The sequence below is a fragment of the Festucalex cinctus genome, chromosome 19 (assembly GCF_051991245.1).
Source record: "Festucalex cinctus isolate MCC-2025b chromosome 19, RoL_Fcin_1.0, whole genome shotgun sequence".
NCBI lineage: Eukaryota > Metazoa > Chordata > Actinopteri > Syngnathiformes > Syngnathidae > Festucalex > Festucalex cinctus.
This window is the reverse complement of record NC_135429.1, coordinates 21,250,827-21,272,624: the sequence shown is the minus strand read 5'-3', so window position 1 is coordinate 21,272,624 and position 21,798 is coordinate 21,250,827. Positions and strand designations below refer to the sequence as shown.

Genomic DNA, 21,798 nt, shown 5'->3' with positions numbered 1-21,798 from the left:
AAATCAATGCTACCAACTAAGCCCTCATTCAACTCCTCCTTCAGAATCATCACAATAAACTCTTAACCACATGCGACTGAAAGCAGGCTAGAAACCGAGCATATCAATTCAAACAATTAAACAATTAGCCAGCAATCAACATCCTTATAGTAAACTCGCACTAGTAAACACCGTGCCTCTCACCAAGTCAATTCAACAGGCCTGGATACATTCAAACTCAAACAATTAATCACACCCAAACAATTAGCATTGCTAGACAAACACTAATATATGTTGCTCTTACCGGCTGCCTCTTCAATTTTTGTGGAAGCTTGCCCTGCACTCTGATCACAACACATCTGTCAGTGATACCCCAGAGTGTCCCATGGTGCTGCTTGGTAGTTGCTAACTGCAAGGCTGATTTTAATGTGACACCAAGTGGTGCCACGCCTTAAATGCTCTGGACACAACAGCCGGCCTACTCCCATCAGCCTAAAAATTATCTACATTTATTGACTAATCTTAATTCCTACTTTCATATTTATTTTCCAACATTACAACATTAATATGCTTAACTTAATATTTACTTGTAAAATATTAATCACTCTATGAAATTAAAAATAATTTTTAAGACCACAGGTTTGGCTTCACACCGTCGCCGGCGGCACAAGCCCTGTGGCCGCCATCGAACCCATGGGCAATGCCCCTGCAACACCTTAGGGTCTGGCATTACAGCCGTCCACTTGAACGGCCAGGCCCCTGTGCTTGGTGCTCTGGTCATCGACCTGTCCAGCCAGCTCAATGATGGTAATTTTAGAGCATGCAGGTAATTCAACCATTGAAATACGTACGTCACTTCAAATCACGGGAAAAAATACAAACAAACAAATTAAAGTAACCAAAGTACGATCTTTATTGTGATGATCAAAAATGGCTAAATTACAAAAAACCAACAGAAAGCTGGTCAGAATCCAAAAGGATACAGAAAAAACTGAATACTTTGGTCAAATAATATCTACAGTAACCCTTGCCTCTTCAGATCCTCGTATGTTTTTTTATTGACCACATTTCCACTGGAGTCCTCATACTCTTCCTGAAAAACACAAAGATCAACAAATTGAGAATTTTTCGCACTTTCGGAAAATAACACATTATCCAAAATATTTTCCAGTCTTACCTCTGTATCAGGCTGCCAACGTTCTGAGGCCTTTTGGTACTTCAGTTTTGCCCACACTAGTGTTGAGCAAAAAAAGTAAATTATTATAACAAACCCATTTGATGATAACAATCCAAAAAAGCATTAACAGTGGCCCAGGGCCACTATGTGACCGTGTTGGGCAGCCCCAAGTTCACAGATGCTTATTATGTTGTTCATGCACGCACATATTGAGTTCCTCCACATAATGGCTTGCTTCACAGGCATATTACGTTCCCCATTATATGACAATTAACATATTTTAAACATAGAAGGGCCACAACATCCCTAATGAAAATTAAATTGCACTAAAAAACTAGCCACCAGAGGGTGCTAGAACTGCACGAATGGAAATCAACGACTTTTTTTTACAGATGTGTTGCATTTATATATCGTGAACATGACGACGATGATATTCTGGCAGTTTTACTATCACGATATTGCGCTCATTGTTACATCCCTACTACCTTGAACAATCAAAAAGCCCAGAAAATGTCAAATGTTAAATATTCAGTTAGATTTTATGTTGCATAAAAGAAACAAAATAGCATAACGACATTGAATATTAAGTAGCCATTGAAACATATAAACATGAATATACAGGGCCAGTGCCACTTCTGCCAGGGCCACCACAACATGGCAGTTCACCACAGAAAAGTCAATGTAGAACCCTGCTGCAGTGATTCAAATGTTCTACACAATTCTGTGAAAATGTTTTGACGGTGACAACACGGCCCCACTCGGCTCTAGATGACCGGCGCTTGAGAACCGGCTCCGAGATGGTTCTAAAAGGCGGTTTCCATTCTTACTGCTCGGCCCCCAAAAAAAAAGTCAAATGGAAATGCAAACATCCGGGGCCAACCAAGTGTGACACTGTGTGGAACCAGTCCAGTGAAAAAGCGGCAAAGGTGCAACCTCAAAGTATTCACAGAGCTTCATTTTTGTTATTTTACAGCCTTATAACTAAATTGAAAACTGTGTTTTCAAAAGTTGACATTTTTGCAAATTTATTTAAAAAACAAATTTGGTGTCACTTCAATTACATTTCGCTAAAAGCAGTCGTGAGCCTGAGCTAAGGTAGCCCATAAATGATTAACAAAACACACACGAACAAAATGTCCAGGGCAACTAAACACCCGCGCTATCGTTAAACTTTAATGTTAATTAGGGGGCCGCAAAATATAAAATTTTAATGAGTTTTCCTGCATGTTTAGACCATCAGGTTAAATCTCTCGAGGGTTTAAAAATAAAATAAAAAATCTAAACTAAACTAAACTATGGCCTTTTTGGAAGGGGGAAAATGAGGCAAAATATGAGAGGAAATTAAAAAATGTATTTCTTGCTGGGATATGGCTCCAAGAGACTTTTTGGTAGGTCTTGGGCTGTTACATATGCCTCAGAATTTTTGTAAAATTACCAGAGATTGCTTTGTTAAAAGATTTGTAGGGGGCGCTACTGAGCCATTAACCAAAAAATAAATAAAAATAAATAAATAGATCACGGTTTATGGATGTAGAGCTTTTCACAGTCCCCTTTTGGAGGCTCGCAGGCTGGCTGCATCGAGAGGAACTGCCACACTGCCACTGTAAATGCCCCTCCCCCCATTCTCTGTAAGGATTGACATGAAATAAGATTAAGATAATGTCAGTGATGATGTGATAAAAGCAAGGACCTGAGCTCATTTTAAAAAATTATTCTAGATACAATTTTTATATTAATAATTTTAAAATGACAAAAAAATTACTTTGTCATCATGGGGTATTACATTTAGAGGTGAGGGGGAAAATAACTTCAGCCATTTTGTAGCCTAAAATGGGAAAAGGTGAAGAATTGAATACTTTCCAGATACCCTGATGTACTGTAAAGTGCACAGGTACGAATTACTCATTTCTGAACTAACTTGGTTCCTGACTTTTCAGTACATTGTAAAAACCCAGGTGTTCCAAGATGGCACTTACAAGAGACAGCATCCTCAATCTGTGTGACATTAGCAAAGTGTGCAGTGTTGGGGATTCCAAGACAGCGCATACCATGGGCATGCCTCCATTCCTAACCAGAACACAAATACACATCCGTTAGATCAGGGCAAAGTACGGCCAAATCATACAGCCAAAATATATAGGCCTGGTTTTACAGACAAGGATTATATCAAGCCAGGACTAGGCCTAAGTAGGTTTACTAAAGCTCGGTAATTTAAGTGGCTTGCATGAGCGTGGTTTAAATTTGTCTTAGTTGGTTCAAGACTATGGAGTCTTGGAGTAAGCGTAACCAAGAATGGAGCTCATGAAAACCTGAAATGGAATTTAGGACAGATTTGATGTAAGAAGGGGTCTTGTTCACGAGTGAGGGCAGGATAGAGCGCAAGATCGACAGGCAGATCGGTGCAGCATCTGCAGTGATGCGGACCCTGTATCGGTCCGTTGTGGTGAAGAAGGAGCTGAGTCGAAAGGCGAAGGTTGATCTACGTTTCTACTTGGGTTGTCACAAGAACCGATACTTGGGTACCGTCGATGCCAAGATTCTGAAATTGTGACGGTACTGCCTTTTTCAACAATACCCGAAGTACCGTTGGCCGCGTCTTTTGTGTTGTTTTGGGTTTGTTTTTCTTTTATAAAATCACTCACTCACACAAGCTCACTTCATGTAAGCTTGGGGGTGAAAATGAGCGGTGATCTGGCAACCCACGTAACGTCTAATGACGTCACGTGACTACCCTCCCGCTGCGACAATAAGGAAGTAGAGCAAGTCAATGCGTGCAACATGCCAGTAGCCCGCACATCTGCGTCGTCTTCAACTGCAGCGGCCCCTCAATTAGTTGAGAAGAAAAACACCAAAAGTCGCGTATGGAAGTACTTTGGATTTGAGGTTGATGCGCAGGGATTAATAATCGATCCTTATATGCAAAATATGCCGAAACAGTTTCCAGACGAAAGGGGGGGGGGACACATCCAACTTAGCGAAACATGGACATCCAGACTTGTACAAAGAATTCAAGGCAAGTGCATTTGAATTCCCGAGTTATCATTGTTGCCCATATGTAGCATTAATCCGGGTCAGACGTGACATCACCGGAAGCTATTTTCTCTTAGCACCAGCTGTACACTGTATGCTATCATGGCTAACCGACATCGGACTTCGAAAGTTTGGGAACATTTCTACAAAGACGCGAAAGCAAATAATGTTCAATGTAAAATATGCAAGACAGACCTTGCCTTTCACAGCAGCACATCGGCTATACATGAGCATTTGAGATGGAAGCATTTTTTGTCGAATCCTTTTGACGGCGAGGGACAGTCATCTCAGCCGCTGTAAGTTATTTGGATGGTTAGTGTTGCTAACGTGGACGTTAACGGAGACACGTTCAGTATTTAGCACACACTGTGTGATAAAACGTGCAACGTTGTTACGGAAATGTTATGGCTAAATAGTAAATGTGGCAACGATGTCTTAACGCTACATTACAGTGCAAAAAGACTTCGTTCCACTTCAATGGAGAGCTTTGTTACGAAGCCATCAACTTGCACGCCTCAACAAACAAAGGTCGTGACTGCAGCAAGATTAGTGTCAGGGTTGTAGTACAAGTTGTGAGCACTGAGCACAAAATGCACTTTTGTTATGTTAGTGAGACAAAAACTGATTTTTTTTGTCGACAATTTATTTTTAGTTTCAAGTGCCTACCTCATTTGGTTTTCAAACAATACTTTTAAAATGTTTAATTTGGTTTTCTTGAGCTCAAATTTACTTAACTGCTTTCACTATCCTGTAGATGTTAAAAAAAAAAGTACAATGTTAAAAGTATTTTTTTTTTTTTTTGTTTACATGTTTATATAATTATACCCCTCAAATGAAAATGAAATTAATACGGAATCAGAATGTGGTTCCGTTTTGGGGGTTTTCTCAAAATTCAGAAAGTTAAATTTTAGGCCTAAAATGTCTTAAAAAAACAGCCATATTTTCATCCTAGGTCTAAAATTCTTACATCCGTTCCTTACATTCCGAGAAGTGTCTGCTCTGGCGAAAGAAAGAAAAACAAAGAACAAAAAATGTGCGTGTTGCATTGTTTCTGTTATTTGCGTGCTCAAAGTGAAGGAGACATTTGAGGGGATGCGTTTGCATTGCAGTTCAATGTAGTTCGGGCGGGCGGGAGCTAAGGTACGTGGGGCGGTGCAAGTGAAATGTTACGCGTGGCGGCGGCTTGTTTTGCCGCGAGATACGACAACAGGAGGGGGAGGAATTATCGTTGTTGCTTTCTGCGGACATCCCGAGCTCAACATGTCAAGCTAAAGGCCTCAGTATGCTTCTGCGAGAAGCTCGCGTGGAGGCGTCACGTTGGAGCTCCGCTCGTGCGTTTAGGCCTCAGTATGCTTCTGCGAGAGGCTCGCGTCGAGGCGTCACGTTGGAGCTCCGCTCGTGCGTTTGCCTTCCGACTTGTGCGCAATACACATCGGTGTCTGCTGGAGTTTCACACCAAGTCCCGCTGTCGCTATGGCTGGGCCGCCACAGAGTGGCGATTCCTCTGCATTTTATGACGGATTCAGGAAGTTCAATTTAATTCAGAAACACGAAACAAAGCCGGGGGGAGAGTAAGTTCATCACCGTGGCAATTAATTATTGCCAATTTGCACCGGTGTCGGCCGTAAACTCGCCAAAACACAACAGCCGTGCGCTTAGCGAACACAGTTTTTTATTTTTATTTTTGTTATTGTTGTTTTCCGCCTCTCGTCCCAGGCACATATCCACATGCACAGCCGTGGTCTCCGAGCAGGGAAGTCGATTTGCGCCGCCAGTTGCCTTCACGGAAACTATCTGGGCGGGGGGCGGGGAGAGAGAGAGAAAAAAAAAAAGAAAAAACGCCATCGAACGGACCAATCAGAAGCGAGCGACGCCCCGCCATCGACGTGCGTCCAAGGATTGGCGACGTGTGCACGTCGGCCGGCCACGAGCGACGCAGCACTTAAAATTCATGGCTCGCGTCGATCATGTGATCGACGGCGCTCATCGACGCGAGAGCAAACGTGGAGGCATAAATTAGGCTTTTGCCTTCCGACTTGTGCGCAATACACATCGGTGTCTGCTGGAGTTTCACACCAAGTCCCGCTGTCGCTATGGCTGGGCCGCCACAGAGTGGCGATTCCTCTGCATTTTATGACGGATTCAGGAAGTTCAATTTAATTCAGAAACACGAAACAAAGCCGGGGGGAGAGTAAGTTCATCACCGTGGCAATTAATTATTGCCAATTTGCACCGGTGTCGGCCGTAAACTCGCCAAAACGCAACAGCCATGCGCTTAGCGAACACATTTTTTTTTTTTTTTTTTTTTTTTTTATTGTTGTTTTCCGCCTCTCGTCCCAGGCACATATCCACATGCACAGCCGTGGTCTCCGAGCAGGAAGTCGATTTGCGCCGCCAGTTGCCTTCACGGAAACTATCTGGGCGGGGGGCGGGGAGAGAGAGAGAGAAAAAAAATAAAAAACGCCATCGAACGGACCAATCAGAAGCGAGCTACGCCCCGCCATCTACGGCGTTCAAGGATTGGTGACGTGTGCACGGCAGCTGGCCACGAGCGACGCGGCACTTAAAATTCATGGCTTGCGTCGATCATGTGACCTACGGCGATCATCAACGCGAGAGCAAACGTGGAGGCATAAATTAGGCTTTACACTACCGGAACAAAAACAAACAGGCAGGGTGGTGAACGACGAACTAAAGCCTAATTTATGCCTCCACGTTTGCTCTCGCGTCGATGAGCGCCGTCGATCACATGATCTACGGCGCTCATGAATTTTAAGTGCCGCGTCGCTCGTGGCCGGCTGACGTGCACACGTCGCCAATCCTTGGACGCCGTAGATGGCGGGGCGTAGCTCGCTTCTGATTGGTTCGTTCGATGGCGTTTTTTCTTTTTTCTCTCTCTCTCTCTCTCCCCGCCCCCCGCCCAGATAGTTTCCGTGAAGGCAACTGGCGGCGCAAATCGACTTCCCTGCTCGGAGACCACGGCTGTGCATGTGGATATGTGCCTGGGACGAGAGGCGGAAAACAACAACAACAAAAAAACAACAAAAAAAAAAACTGTTCGCTAAGCGCACGGCTGTTGTGTTTTGGCGAGTTTACGGCCGACACCGGTGCAAATTGGCAATAATTAATTGCCACGGTGATGAACTTACTCTCCCCCCGGCTTTGTTTCGTGTTTCTGAATTAAATTGAACTTCCTGAATCCGTCATAAAATGCAGAGGAATCGCCACTCTGTGGCGGCCCAGCCATAGCGACAGCGGGACTTGAGCCTAATTTATGCCTCCACGTTTGCTCTCGCGTCGATGAGCGCCGTCGATCACATGATCTACGGCGCTCATGAATTTTAAGTGCCGCGTCGCTCGTGGCCGGCTGACGTGCACACGTCGCCAATCCTTGGACGCCGTAGATGGCGGGGCGTCGCTCGCTTCTGATTGGTCAGTTTAGTCACATGCTGTGACGGCATTTCCCCCGGAGTTTCCGCAAGACCGCCATTTTTAAAACAGAAAACATGGATGCGGTCGAAGAGAGTCTTTGTGAAGAGGTGCGCAAATACATACATTTGTACGACGCAAAGTCAAAACACTATAAGGACACACAAATGGCAGCAAACTCCTGGCGTGAAATTTCCGTGGCGGTAGGGTTGGAGTTGCTGGCGTGCCAGCGAAAGTGGAAAGTGATTCGTGACAGATTCGTCCGCATCAAGAAGCGTTTGGGCGGGAGGAGTGGAGACGCCGGTGGTAACAAAATCCCTGATTTGTACTTTTTCCTGTCGTGGCTGTCTCCCCATATTCGACATCGGGAGTCTGAGTCAAATTTCGACGATGAACAGGTAAGCGTTTGTGGATACCGTGTCATACATTTGGTTCCGAATCAGCACGTTCTTGTGGTTGTTATTGTACGTGTGGGTGGCGGCGGGGTAGTTTCTATTGTCGGGCATAAACACCCGCTAGAACATTGTAGCATGCACTTTGGAGACTATGGAAGCGCGAAGCTGCCAAAATGGAGTCTTGTACGTTGTTAAAACTAAGTAGTTTTTACGGTTCTATTACGTGCAGTGCGTGGTTTCAGTTCATTGTTTCCCCATAATTCCATGTGAATGCGCATGCGCAACTCAACACGTAGTGGTATGATTGGGAAAAATTGCTAACCTTTTAGTATTTCGCTTACATTTTATTGATGTGTTATAAGAAAGTTTAGTCCACAGTGACAGTTCCACGCTTCTGTAGTAGACAAGCAACTTTGAGGTCTGAAATGAGTACACACAGGAACTGAATGGATATCTCACACCACCCGTGGGATTGGACTGGAGCTAGAGCTTTGTCACGATTATTATCGTTATTATTATTATTATTACAAGAATTATTATATGGTATCTTTGTTTATCACAACTGAGCAACACATGAATAAACTGTAAATGTTTCAAATTGTTTCTGCAGCACACATCAACCCACGCCGAAGGTCCAGAAGACCCATCCGAAGGTGTGGCTACACCACGGCTGGCTACGCCACGGCCACTGCCAGGCTCCTCCGATTTGCTCTACGATTTGCAGCCTCACCACAACAGCTCACAGGCCAGCTGCCATCAGCAGAACAGTCATGACCGCAGCAGCCCCCAGTACACAAGTCATGACCGCAGCAGCCCCCAGTAAACAAGTCATGACCGCAGCAGCCCCCAGTACACAAGTCATGACCGCAGTAGCCCCCAGTACACAATTCATGACCGTAGCAGCCCCCAGTACACAAATCCTGACCGCAGTAGCCCCCAGTACACAAGTCATGACCGTAGCAGCCCCCAGTACACAAGTCATGACCGCAGCAGCCCTCAGTACACAAGTCATGACCGCAGCAGCCCCCAGCACATTGGTACTCAACTCACAAGCCCTCGGCCCAACAAGCCACACCTCACCAGTCCTTGCTCCAGCAGCCCATGGTCCAACAGCTCTCAGTCCAGCAACGCGTCGTCCAGCAGCCCTCAACCCAGCACCTCAACTGGCAACACTGACCATCAGCTACATCCTCTCCAATCACCACCACGCACTACAATACTGAAGAGGAAGCGCCGAGATGACCTGTTGAAGGACCTTGAGGCTAGAAGGAAAGCGATGGAGGAGCGGCTGCTAGCCATAATGGACGAAAGTCATCGATTTGGTTCACATGTGGGTGACCTTGTAAGAAGACTGCATGAGAAAAAGAGGGGAATGGCTATGAGGGAGGTCACAAGTTACCTTTATAGTTTGGAGTAACTGCCCTTTTTTTTGTGCCTTATGTCATTTTGTTGTTTGTTATGCATGCAAATACTTTTTGGCTACAAATTGTTTTGTTGTGTTTTCCATTTTAGGTGCTATTTATTGCACAATTTTTGGCACAGACGTGCCACCATAATAAAAGTAAACATTAGCAAAAAGAGTGGTTATGTTTTCATCCTGACCTAAACATTTAGAATCTCTGTTTCCGCCATACAGCCGTGGAATGTTCTATAACGCCTCAAAAACTAATGAGGTTTGCTGTTAAGCGAATAATCCATTAATAGCTTTGACAATAATTATTTTTTGTAATGATTTGCTTTACCACTTAACTAAAAATCATAACACCCTCACGCATCAGTTTGTTTACTTTTTGGCACTATTACATTTTTTTAAAACATAGTGTTCATCAAACTCCACTACTCTCCAAATAGTTAATTTCTTTGTAGGCAGAAAATTATGCACAATGTACTTAAACTGTTCTTGGATACCATTTATGCAAAACGTCTAAGATTTTGTAAACAAACAATGAGGTTTCGGATTGGAAAGCATTTTCCTTCCATTATTTTTATGTAGCCCTTCTATAGTGATACCCCCTCTTCATTAATCGCGAATGTCTCCATCGCAATACAAAAAAAATAGAGATGGAGTTCATCCTTGCGCAACTTTTTTTTTTTTTTTTAATATGGGCACCTTTATTTCAAAATATGGTACTAGTGTTTTTCAGTAAAATAGCAAAAAGAAGTGAGCACTCTGTGTTTATTGACAACAATGAGTAAAGACAGTTGTTTTTACATATTGATATCATCTCCACTTCAACTGTCCACGCTGAATAACATCCTGTTGCCAGGGCACCATGCCAACGTCAGAGGAAAAGAAGTCGGTTAGATTTGTTCTGGCTGCTATGGCTGGTCTTGTGGAGCGTGTCCTGGACAACTCATGAGGTCGAAGGTCTTGTAGGCCATTATTCCCAGCCACCATTCTGCGCCACTCTCCTTCTTGGGAGCCTGCGCCAGTCTCAACATCCACAAATGATGGTGGGATGTATCGGCTGGGACCAGCATTGTTTTCGTCAGTGTATGTCAGGAAATTGTGCAGCACCACACAGGCCTTAACGACGGCAACAGCTTTGACTGGAAGGCATTCCAGCGTCCTTCCGAGAATACGCCATCTGGCAACCAGAATCCCAAAAGTATTTTCAATTACTCGTCTAGCTCTGGAGAGACGGTAATTGAATACCTGTTTTTCAACAGGCAGATTTGTCCCTGTAAGCACAGAAGAGTTTCATGTTAACTGATATATTGGTGACTTAACACTTGTACCCAATCATTATATATTGTGTACTTTTGTTGGTTAGCACATGACAAGCTGCGTTGTAGTTAAGTGAAATGTAGACATGTAACTGGCGACAAGACAAATAATACAGGGACATAAACGATTAAAGACAATGTGTGTATAATACATCATGGTCACCTACCGTAGGCTCCGACATCCACGGTCGTGAATCGGTAACGTGCATCACAGGTGGCCATTAAAACAATGGAATGATTTCCCTTGTAGTTATAGTACGTGCTTCCTGATCGTGGCGGGGCCCGAATGTTCACGTTTCCCGTCCACGCTACCAACACAATTAGGGAAGTTCCACAACCTCCAGAAATCCACCGCGATTGCTTCCCATTGCGCTTCAGTCGGCCGAGGGAGGAATTCAGGCTGCAGCGCTCTCCACAATGCAGTGCAAACTTCCATTACAATACCCGAGACGGCGCTCAGGGAAACACGGTAGCTCGAGGCAATTGCCTGTTGGCTTCCACCACTAGCCAAAAACCTCAGCGTTATGGCAAGTCTCTCCTCCAATGTTATCGGCGTCCTATGTGTGCTTTGGTGTGTAATTAGAGGACGCAGTCGACACACCAAATCATCGAACTTCGTTGCGCTCATCCTGAAATACACGAAATGCATTTCTTCGTCCATGTTGCGAAGGGGTCTGATTAAATTGGTGAATTCCCCATGGCTTGCACGACTTTCATTTAGTGGCCGTACACACCACCTACGCCGCTGCCTTCCTGATAGAATTAAACGAATGATCTGCTCATCAAGTTCTAGAAGTTGTAGCAAACCATGCTCCACGCTCGCCATGTTTTCGCTTCTGTTCTGGAAACGAAAGACGCCTTGCGGAATTTGGAATCTCTACTCTTTGGCGTCCTAGCCAGTACCAGCCGTAGCGACACCCCCGACTTGGAGTGAAACTACAGCCCATTGTCAAAACAATGTGATGTGTATTGCGCACAAGTCGGAAGGCAAACGCACGAGCGGAGCAACGCCGTAACCCCCCCGTGCGAGCCCGTCGCAGAAGCATACTGAGGCCTTAAGCCTAATTTATGCCTCCACGTTTGCTCTCGCGTTGATGATCGCCGTAGGTCACATTATCGACGCGAGCCATGAATTTTAAGTGCCGCGTCGCTCGTGGCCAGCTGCCGTGCACACGTCGCCAATCCTTGGACGCACGTCGATGGCGGGGCGTCGCTCGCTTCTGATTGGTCCGTTCGATGGCGTTTTTTCTTTTTTTTCCTCTCTCTCTCTCTCCCCGCCCCCCGCCCAGATAGTTTCCGTGAAGGCAACTGGCGGCGCAAATCGACTTCCCTGCTCGGAGACCACGGCTGTGCATGTGGATATGTGCCTGGGACGAGAGGCGGAAAACAACAATAACAAAAAAAATAAAATAAAAAACTGTGTTCGCTAAGCGCACGGCTGTTGTGTTTTGGCGAGTTTACGGCCGACACCGGTGCAAATTGGCAATAATTAATTGCCACGGTGATGAACTTACTCTCCCCCCGGCTTTGTTTCGTGTTTCTGAATTAAATTGAACTTCCTGAATCCGTCATAAAATGCAGAGGAAATCGCCACTCTGTGGCGGCCCAGCCATAGCGACAGCGGGACTTGGTGTGAAACTCCAGCAGACACCGATGTGTATTGCGCACAAGTCGGAAGGCAAACGCACGAGCGGAGCTCCAACGTGACGCCTCGACGCGAGCCTCTCGCAGAAGCATACTGAGGCCTTTAGGTGTGAAACTCCAGCAGACACCGATGTGTATTGTGATGTGTATTGCACACAAGTCGGAAGGCAAACGCACGAGCGGAGCAACGCCGTAACCCCCCCCGTGCGAGCCCGTCGCAGAAGCATACTGAGGCCTTTACGGCACGGGATAGTGCGCGCGCGCGTCACAGCGAGTGTCAACAGACAGTCAAACTCAAAATGAACCACAGCAAAAAAAAACAAACAAAAAAAAACAAAACAGCAGTGATTCCGTGGTCATCATCGTGTCTCAGATTAATAATAATAATAACAACAACAACAACAACAACAACAACAATAATAATAAAGACGTCATACATTAACCAAAAATGAATGTGATGGCAAAAGAAAAAGATAAATTGTTAATAAAAAGGGAAGGTTACTTTTGGCAATATTTTTGTATATATTAAGTGGTTAAAATGTGTTTGATAGATTTATTGTTCCATAAGGTGGCTTCATATTTCTTTTGGCTGGATGGTAGGTTTATTTAATGTCTCAAATTTTTATGTTTCTGAAATACTTCACACTGTGCACATATTGTGTTTGTGTCTTTTTAAAGGTTAAATATTTAAATTTCAAATTATCAGCCTTTTGTTTTCCTGATGCTTATTTTGAATAGAAAAAAACAACAACCCAATTATAACTGTCAATCGATCGATTCCGATTTTTTCCATAGTATGGCTGGTCCTGCAACTTATCAGGTGTGACATATATTAGAGCTCAGACTGGCACCCAAAATCCCTGTTTCCTAATCGTATTGACATTTTTGGGCGGTTGCATTACGCTAGAGTTGGCCGATATATATCCTCGATATTATTGTCAAAGTTGCTTTCACAATGTGCAATTTTACATGATTGAGCATTAATACTGTCTCAAAAACAAACTGGTCCATTGATTGGCTGCAATATAGCAGAAAGTGATGAAATTCTTATTCGTTGAATCAGCGTCTTAACGGCAAAGGAACGGAAAGAGGTAAGTCTTCATTCTGTGAAACAACAGGCAAGAAGTTTTGAAACATATTCAAAATTTCTTTGTGACCATTAAAACTGCTGTTGCATATCTGGCAAAGACCTTTGTGCTTGCCACCTTGAACGAGCCCCGAAGAAAAAACAACAACAATTCCCTACCTTCCAAAACCTTTACCGCTCAGTGGGATGCAGACTACAGACTTCGCAGGTGGGTGGTGTATATTGTCAGGACGTGTGAGCACTTACATTTTGAAGACACGGCCCACCAACTTACTGTGAAAAACTCTAAAACTACACAATTTAACATGGATCATTTTTCCACTACAGATATGATACAGATTTGGGAGTGACGTGATGGAAACTACGAGTAGAATTCCTTAGAACAACCACCACTGGAAAGTGAATGAATCTTTGCTCAGAAAATACCGCAAAGTGTCGCTGAAAAGCTTTGGGTCCTCTGTAGGTATAGTTTCCACAGATTTCACAGTTGTAGTTGATATTCAGGCCATGGAGTTTGTAGAGCCAGTATGGAATTGGCTGGAAAGAAAGTGAAAGAAGAAACAAAGATCATGTATGCACAATGATAAATCAGAAAAATGTGAAAAGTAAAATAATACTTTGTTGAACCATCTTTTATGTAACATATTGAACAAGGAATTCAATGGCGCACATACTTTCTTAAAATTCATTCAAGGATAAGTCAAGTAAAAAATTTTCTCTATAATATGTTCGATGCACCCCCACTATTCTAAACACGGCATTCTGATTTGGAATGAGTTTGTTGAAGATGAATTAAGCACCAAAAAACACCCATTTTTATCTCTCTCAGGTGGCGGCCATTTTGACACTCGTTATTGACTGAAAATTACATCACATTGGGCTCAGGTAACGACCAACCAATCAAGGCTCACCGGTTTTCTGCGTTTGTTCATGTTACATTTCGCTAGGTGAGCCGTGATAAGGGCTTGGGCAAAATAAAGTTCACTTTTGAGTCAGTGCCAGGAAATTCTTGAAATTGTACACTCTTTATTCAAACCCGCACAGATTTCTTAAAGGCAAAGTTCAGAATTTTTGGACTTTCCGGGGGTGGGGGGGGGGCTCGCGGTCGTCGGGGGGGGGGGGGCGGCGGCTTGTTTGGGGGGGGGAGGAGGTATGGGTGGTGGTGGGGGGGGGGTGTTGGGGGTCGGGGTGTGTTCGGGGGTTTGGGGACCGGGGGTGGTGGGGCCTGGGTCGTGGCGGGTGGCGGGTTTGGGTGGGGTGCGGGGGGGTCGTGGGGGGATGGGGGCTGGGGACCGGTGGGGCGCTGTGGGGGCCCGCTGGGCCTCGTTCTGCGGCCTTGGGCTCGGGGATGTGGGCCGGGGGTGTTCCGGCCGGGGGTGTTCCGGGCTCGCCGACCGGTGTCCGCTCGGGTGGCTTGGGGGTGGCCTTGGTGCCTCCGCGGCCTGGGGATTTCGGGGGGGGCGGTGCTCGCTTTGCTGGACCGCGGTTGACGGCTTCTTTCTTTGGTGGTGGTCCTTATGCATGCCAGATCCGTCGCACCAGCATCTACTGAAACTCAACAGAAGTAGACTCTCCCTCCCACAGCCCCTTGAATCAGTGGGTGCTGGGTCTGTGGATCTCACTTTGCTTTATCTATCCTTCCCTCCTTCCTCTCTTTAGTTTTTCCTCTGGTCACTTGAGATCTCAATTTATTGGAAGTTTGAGGTTTCTGGGGTTGGCATAAGACTCTGGTTTTGTAACCACGCAGGAGGAGTTTTGTTGGTGCTGGATTTCACTTTGATGGATTGGATGTACTGGCTTCTATGGATCTCACTCTGCCTTATCGATCCTTCCCTCCTTCCTCTCTTTAGTTTTTCCTCTGGTCTCTTGAGATCTCGCTAAATTTGCTGGAATTTAGAGGCTTCCGGGGTTGGCGTAAGACTTTGATTTTGTAATCATGGGGAAGGCAGGAAGTGTTTGGTCGGTGCTGGATTTCACTTTGATTTATCTTTCTTTTCTCTTTATTTTTTTCTGACCTTTTCTCTGGTCTCCTGACCATTTAAACTTCACGACTCTGGCAAGATTCTGAAGTACCTGGTTAAGGCGAAGGGTAATGGGATATTTATAAGGCTTTAGGTGAATTGAGTATAAATTTATACGTATTTGCACGCACACGCACGCACGCACGCACGCAAACACAAAAAAAAAAAAAAAAAAAAGAGCAATGATGATATGACGTTGAATCGGTAAGACTACCGAATGAACAATTCTGAGCTCTTTTAAAAGAAAAAATAAATAAATAAATAAATAAATTTTTGGACATGAATCTGTATTTCATCCTCACCTCCAGTGGTGTGCAATCAGCATTTTGACTAGACACACTGCGTACAGCTGATAGGCATGCCTTCCTCTGTAATTATACTTAACTTCGAAAAGACAAAGAACTTGCCGAATAGTGTGCGTCTATCAGGTGTATGCAGCGCACCGCACAGTGATACGAATGAACACAAAATTAGTACCCAGCGGTAATGGAGTGACTTTTTTTCTAGGGCGAGGTTTTGTGATGTAAATGTATCACTCTTTTGAGCGCAAATTGTTTTTAGAAGAAAAACGCTTTATTTCCATAATCCCAGCCAACTTGCCAGACTGCTTTCCTCTCGACCAAAACCAGACCAGAACTCGTGTCACAGAACGCTGTCAAGGGTAAGTCAGTGCTGATTGCGCACTACTGGAGGTGAGGATGAAAGACAGATTAATGTCCAAAAATCCAAACTATCTCTTCAACAACACCCATTTTGCAATCCCTATTTATAGAATACTGTATTTTTTTTTTATACCTTGCCATCCCAGCCCAGGGGCAAATTTTTAGGATTGTAGATTATCTCGTTGTCTTCATCTTCACTTTCACTCTCACTGAGTTGCTCCTCCTCCTCTTCCTCGCGTTCCTCTCCAGTTCTAGCTTGCTTCCTCTGCACATTCTCATGAGTAAGCTGCCTCTGTTCCTACAAATGCAAGACAAAAACCTGAACTTATTGACTACTATATTTATCACAAAATTGAGTAATTCAAACTCATACTCTTAAGGATTAGTTGGGAACATTATAATACTTACACCAAGGATTTCAACATATTCGTACAGTTGAGCCTCCAGAAAGGCGATTTCCTTGTTTCGTTCAGTGTCTCTGCAAGTATGGTGAATGGAAAAACATTAATTTCATCATAATTCTAGTCCCTTGGTGTGTGTATAGATTTAATTGAAATTTAAAGGCGCAGTCTGCCGGATTCACTTAGGAAAATGCACTTTTTAAATACAGGATGTACACACTAACTTTCTCTCAGTCTACACATCTGTGTTTATGTTAATCTTTGGTGGCGATTTTGTCCTAAACCCCCACCACCCCAGCCTGTATTTTGCCATTTTGTGTTTGTTTTGTAAACAGCGGGACGTTTCTGTGGAAAGAGTGTTTACACCCCTCCAGCCAATCGCAGAACAGAGGGGTGCGTGTCGCAACCGGGGCCGGGCGAACATGTCGGCTGCGTGACGTCACTCCCGTTGCAATTCACACATGTAAGCTTCTGTGAGTGAGTGAGTGACGTCACGCAGCTGACACGTTCGCCCGGCCCCGTTTGCGACACGTCAACCCAAATCCCGTAGTTATTTGGTAGATTCGGTTTATATATAATGCCAATCAGCTGTGTTCTAAGAAGTGGAAATGAAAGATTCTTTTGAAACCAAACCACGATTGGGTCGGCCAACAGAAATTTCTGCCACAACAGCCAGTAAAATCGCTCAAGATGCAAAGAAAAACCCACAGATTTCAGCTGAAATACAGGACTGAAAAAAAGTGGTGTGGATGTTCTTCATGATGCATAATAAGGCACTTGAAGAAAATGGGCTGCATGGTTGAGTCGCCAAGTAAATCATTCAAGTAAAATAAATCAAGCTTACAATATGCCAAAAAGCACAGAGACGAGCCTCGATTTCTGGAACTAAATTATTTGGAGTGATGAGACCAAAATGGAACTTTTTGGCTACAACCATAAATGTTAAATTTGTGAGGAGTCAAAAGGCCTATGTTGAAAGGTTCACCATTTTGTGAAATATGGAGGTGGATTGCTGATGTTTTGGGGATGTGTGAGTTACAAAGGCATGGGAAACCTGATCCATATTGATGGCAAGATGAATGCGGCATGTTATTTAAAAAAAAAATACTGAAGGAAAACTTGCACTCATCAGCCGGGAAGCTGAGCATGGGACGTACTTGGATCTTCCAACATGATAATGATCCAAAACACAAAGTCAAGTTGACTTGTCATTAGGGATGGGAATCGAAAACCGGTTCTTGTTGAGAACTGGCTCCCAGTCTTTCAATTCCTTGGTATCGTTTGCCATTTTTGCTAACAATTCCCTTATCGGTTGCGTGTGGGACAATTACATCACAATGTGCTTGCCATTTCCACGCGCAACGAGTATGGAGGTTAATTGGGTGCAAAAGTGACACTCGTGACATGAGGCATGGACCCGTACATAAAATGCACACATACGTAAAGGCAGTATGGAAGACAACGCTGAAGTTGGCCCCACGGTCACGCTCCCGTCAAATCATCTTTTCATACCACCTTAAAAAGCCGCAATTGCGCTCTCTCACCTGTAGACGCCATGAAATGAGATAGGGGAGCAGCTGATTGGACAATAAACTTCACGCGTCTGTCGGGAACTGCATTAAGTTGCGGCTGGCTCTACGACAATACGCCTCGGTTATTTTAGGTGCGACAAGAGGTGCAAAAGTGCGTGCGGCTCGCTTTTTTTCAAGCAGTGAATGAGAAGATCCGTGCACTCGTAACTGATGATTCGTGTCAATGTGGTTGAGAAAGAACGTTTGATAAAGTTTAACCCCCAATACAGATTTGCAGTATTTTGCAACACTTACGCAAACAGATCATGTTCTACGTGTGTGTGTTATCATACTCTACGAGTCTGTGGCACTTGTGCACCCGTTTTGGCAGTGATCTGGTGCCGATCAAAGCAGTGTGTCGCAACTGTAGATTCGAGAGCGCATGTTTGAGATTTGTAACCGTGCACTTACAAAATGTTCCCACGGTATGGTTGTAGCGTTGTTTTGTGACTACAAATCTTCAATTACGCATATGCGCTTTGTGGATTACAGGTACAAAAATGCAGATACGCGTGTGCATTTTTGTACGCGCACATGCTTCACGTTACGGTTATGTCACTTTTGCACCCGTTTTGGCGCGGCTCAAAGCACAGTGTTGCAACTACAGATTCGAGAGCTCGTGTTTGATGATTTGTATCCGTGCATAATATTCCCACAATATGGTTGAGGTTTTTTTTTTTTTTTTTTTTTTTTTTTACAGCAGATCTTCAATTACAAAATCACAAAGATTGGGGAATATCAAAATAAACATGACTGGACAATATATTTTTTTCCCTGGTAATCTGGAGGATATTATTAAAAATGAAGCACATTTGCAGCACAAGTAACTCCAAGATGTAACAGCATGATTAAAGTTCTGTAAGTAGTATTCGAACATGTTAGGGGAAAAACCTCCCAGCTGAAAGATAAAGTCTTGGTGGTGCATCCCCTAATACTGTATATCATGTACAAATACATACTTTTTAGGACCTTTAGCTTTAGGATTCTTGGCAAACAGCGAAGGATCCAGCAAGTCCAAAGATTTGCCTTTTGTGCTAAAGAGTCGCTGAGCTCGCTCTTCGAGAGTCCTGTCAAACACACACAGAAACAAAGACAAAATAAATACATATACATTTGGTCTAAATTTTGAAATAGTTAGTATGGGTAAAGCTGTTTCAGCTATGAAGGACTAAATGTATAGTAAACCAAGGTATTTTAACTAGTGATTGCAAAGTTAAAGTAATTACTCGCTTATCATTCCTGCCATTTTTGCGTAAAACACCTGAGAAAGGTGCATCAAAAGTAAATCTGAAGCTGTTCTTGAACCATTTGGACTATCAGCATTTTGGTCTCTTTTTGAAGATAACAGAATTTTTCTCCCAAAAAGTCAGAAAATGGAAGTGCTACCGCAGAGTAAAGGAAGTTTGAAAACACACACCCCCACCCACATACACACATACATATATATACACACACACACATACACACACACACATATATATATATACACATAAGTTGGTGACGCGAGTCGGAGGCGGAGTGTTGAAGCATGGAGCCAAAAGCTTCTAATGTCTTAACAGCAACCCCCCACTCAGCTTGAAGCGAACAGGCTAACTCCCCTTTTCCACATAAAACCTTCCCACCCGGAACTCCTCCCTTCCTTTGTCACAACGTTCCGTGGGTGAATTATGTTCCTATGACTACAAGTTATTCATATAACTCTAGCATAAAGAACTTGCTAAAAAGTTTACCAAACTATCAGTTTCACTCCAAATCATTAAATCCAATGAAATTTTCATCCTCTGTGTCACTTTTAAACAACTCCCCCAACTCGGGAGGTAGACGATGCAATGTTGAACTTATCAACACAGGCCTAGAGTGCCCTCTTGCGGTTTAGTGTGAAAATAACATGTGAAATGATATAATAAATTTGTTCATTTCACACATACGTCGCACCAGAGTATAAGTCGCACCCCCGGCCAAACTATGAAAAAAAACTGCGACTTATAATCCGAAAAATACAGTATATTGAATTTTGTTATTTTTTTATTATTATCATTATTAATTCAATCTCTGGTGTAACCTTATTTATTGATAGATTTTTTTTTATTTTATTATCTGTTCTCATTGCTCACTCTCTTTGTCTGGCCTCTTATTCTATGTTCCAGCGTTTTTTCGTTGTGCAAATGTATTTATCATGATCATAAAAATACGTAGATTATTTTAACCTTAAAAAATCTTGCGTTTTTTTTTTTCTGCCAAAAATACTATGGGATAAATTGAAATTTCGGGTTTGCTTCAGGCTCAGGCCTGCAAATCAAATTAATTGGTTGGGCTCGGGCTGGGTCGGGCTGGATTTTTTAGGTTCGATCTTACCTCTAGCTGTTTCTCAATATCCATTCTTGTCCGTACTTACGTCCTTGTGATGTCTTGAAACGTCGTCAGTCACGGTCCAAGTACCGTTCCAATTGCAAATATGCAAAAAGCCATAAGGGTCGGTCAAAGAACGGACGGAATACCCGGATGTTTTTCTGACTACGAGCTTCCTGGTTGCCGTAACTGTGTACCACGTGACTAGATGTTATAATTACGCGTATTAATAATGAAATTAGTATCATTTCAAATTATACATGGGATTTATCCAATTTAGGATTATATTGGTAACAAAAAGGTTCTGGAAAGACACAGATGTGAGTTGCAGGTTTTGTTCTGATTCTCCTAAAATTGTGGTACATCTATTAAAAAAAATTATATTTGAATGTGTATGTATGTACAACATTTGGTAACACCGAGTACACACTATTAAGCATCTGTTAAGCATTATGTAAAAGTGAGTTATAAATTATGAAAATGCAGTCATTAAACGTAATATAGATGAACATATTAACGATGGGTAAAACATTTATAACTTTATTAACTACATACTAATGATTATTCAATTCAGAAACATGCTTTATAAATGATTAATTCACTTAACTAATGCTTAACAGACGCTTAACTCATTCCCTCCCAACCATTTCCACATAAGTAGTCCCGTTCGCTCCCGGCTGTTTTACTGGATTTTGACTGATTTCGCAAGGCCCACAGAACATTGTGTCTTTTGGCTATGAAAGCATGGAACCTATCAAAAGAAAGATTAAAGTCTCTTCTTTCATCAGGAAAAAAAGTATGTTTCTATCTGTTTCCGTTTTTCAGCAATTAGCATTAGAAGAGAGATAAGTTTCATCAGTTTTCACAAATTATTTCAAATTGTAAGTAATTGAGCTTTTTTTTTCTACATGGCCCTGGTTGATCTCCTTTGGTCTGCTGCCACCTGCTGGCCGTTTGTGTAATAACTACCATTTATGCAACCGTTCTTGACAGTTGAGAGGCTGAATCAAAGCCTTCTGTATGCTCTTTGGGACACTTAGAACATTAAAAAAAACATATTTACACGTTATTGGGAGCAAATTAGTTAATAGTGTGCACTCATTATAAAGTGTTACCAATTATTTTAATTCTTTATTAGGATCACCATTAGCCCCGATGATGGTCGTGCCGTCACACCGGGGGCACACCCAACGAAAAGCTTGGCATCCTGGGGACTTGCCCAGCAGTGATAGCCAGCCTTAGCTAGTTGCTGCTAGTACCTACTGGCCAGCTGCTACAGTTGGGCGTACTGGGACTAGCTCAGTGGGTTGCTACCGCTGCCGATCG

At 43.5% G+C, this 21,798-nt stretch overlaps 1 protein-coding gene across 3 annotated transcripts in view; it reads right to left on the bottom strand.

The window, feature by feature from the left end:
* Positions 1 to 868: 868 nt before the first annotated feature.
* Positions 869 to 21,798, bottom strand: part of sf3a3 (splicing factor 3a, subunit 3) — a 91,727-nt gene continuing 70,797 nt past the window's right edge. For 2 of the 3 annotated variants that reach the window (XM_077506246.1, XM_077506245.1), the window contains 7 exons: positions 19,083 to 19,190; positions 16,560 to 16,629; positions 16,285 to 16,449; positions 13,895 to 14,005; positions 3,133 to 3,223; positions 1,157 to 1,212; positions 869 to 1,072 (listed from right to left, as the gene is read on the bottom strand). In XM_077506246.1, coding sequence (XP_077362372.1) covers positions 995 to 1,072; positions 1,157 to 1,212; positions 3,133 to 3,223; positions 13,895 to 14,005; positions 16,285 to 16,449; positions 16,560 to 16,629; positions 19,083 to 19,190 — 679 coding nt within the window. In that variant the 3' untranslated portion in view covers positions 869 to 994. The other variant, XM_077506247.1, reaches the window with a different exon arrangement.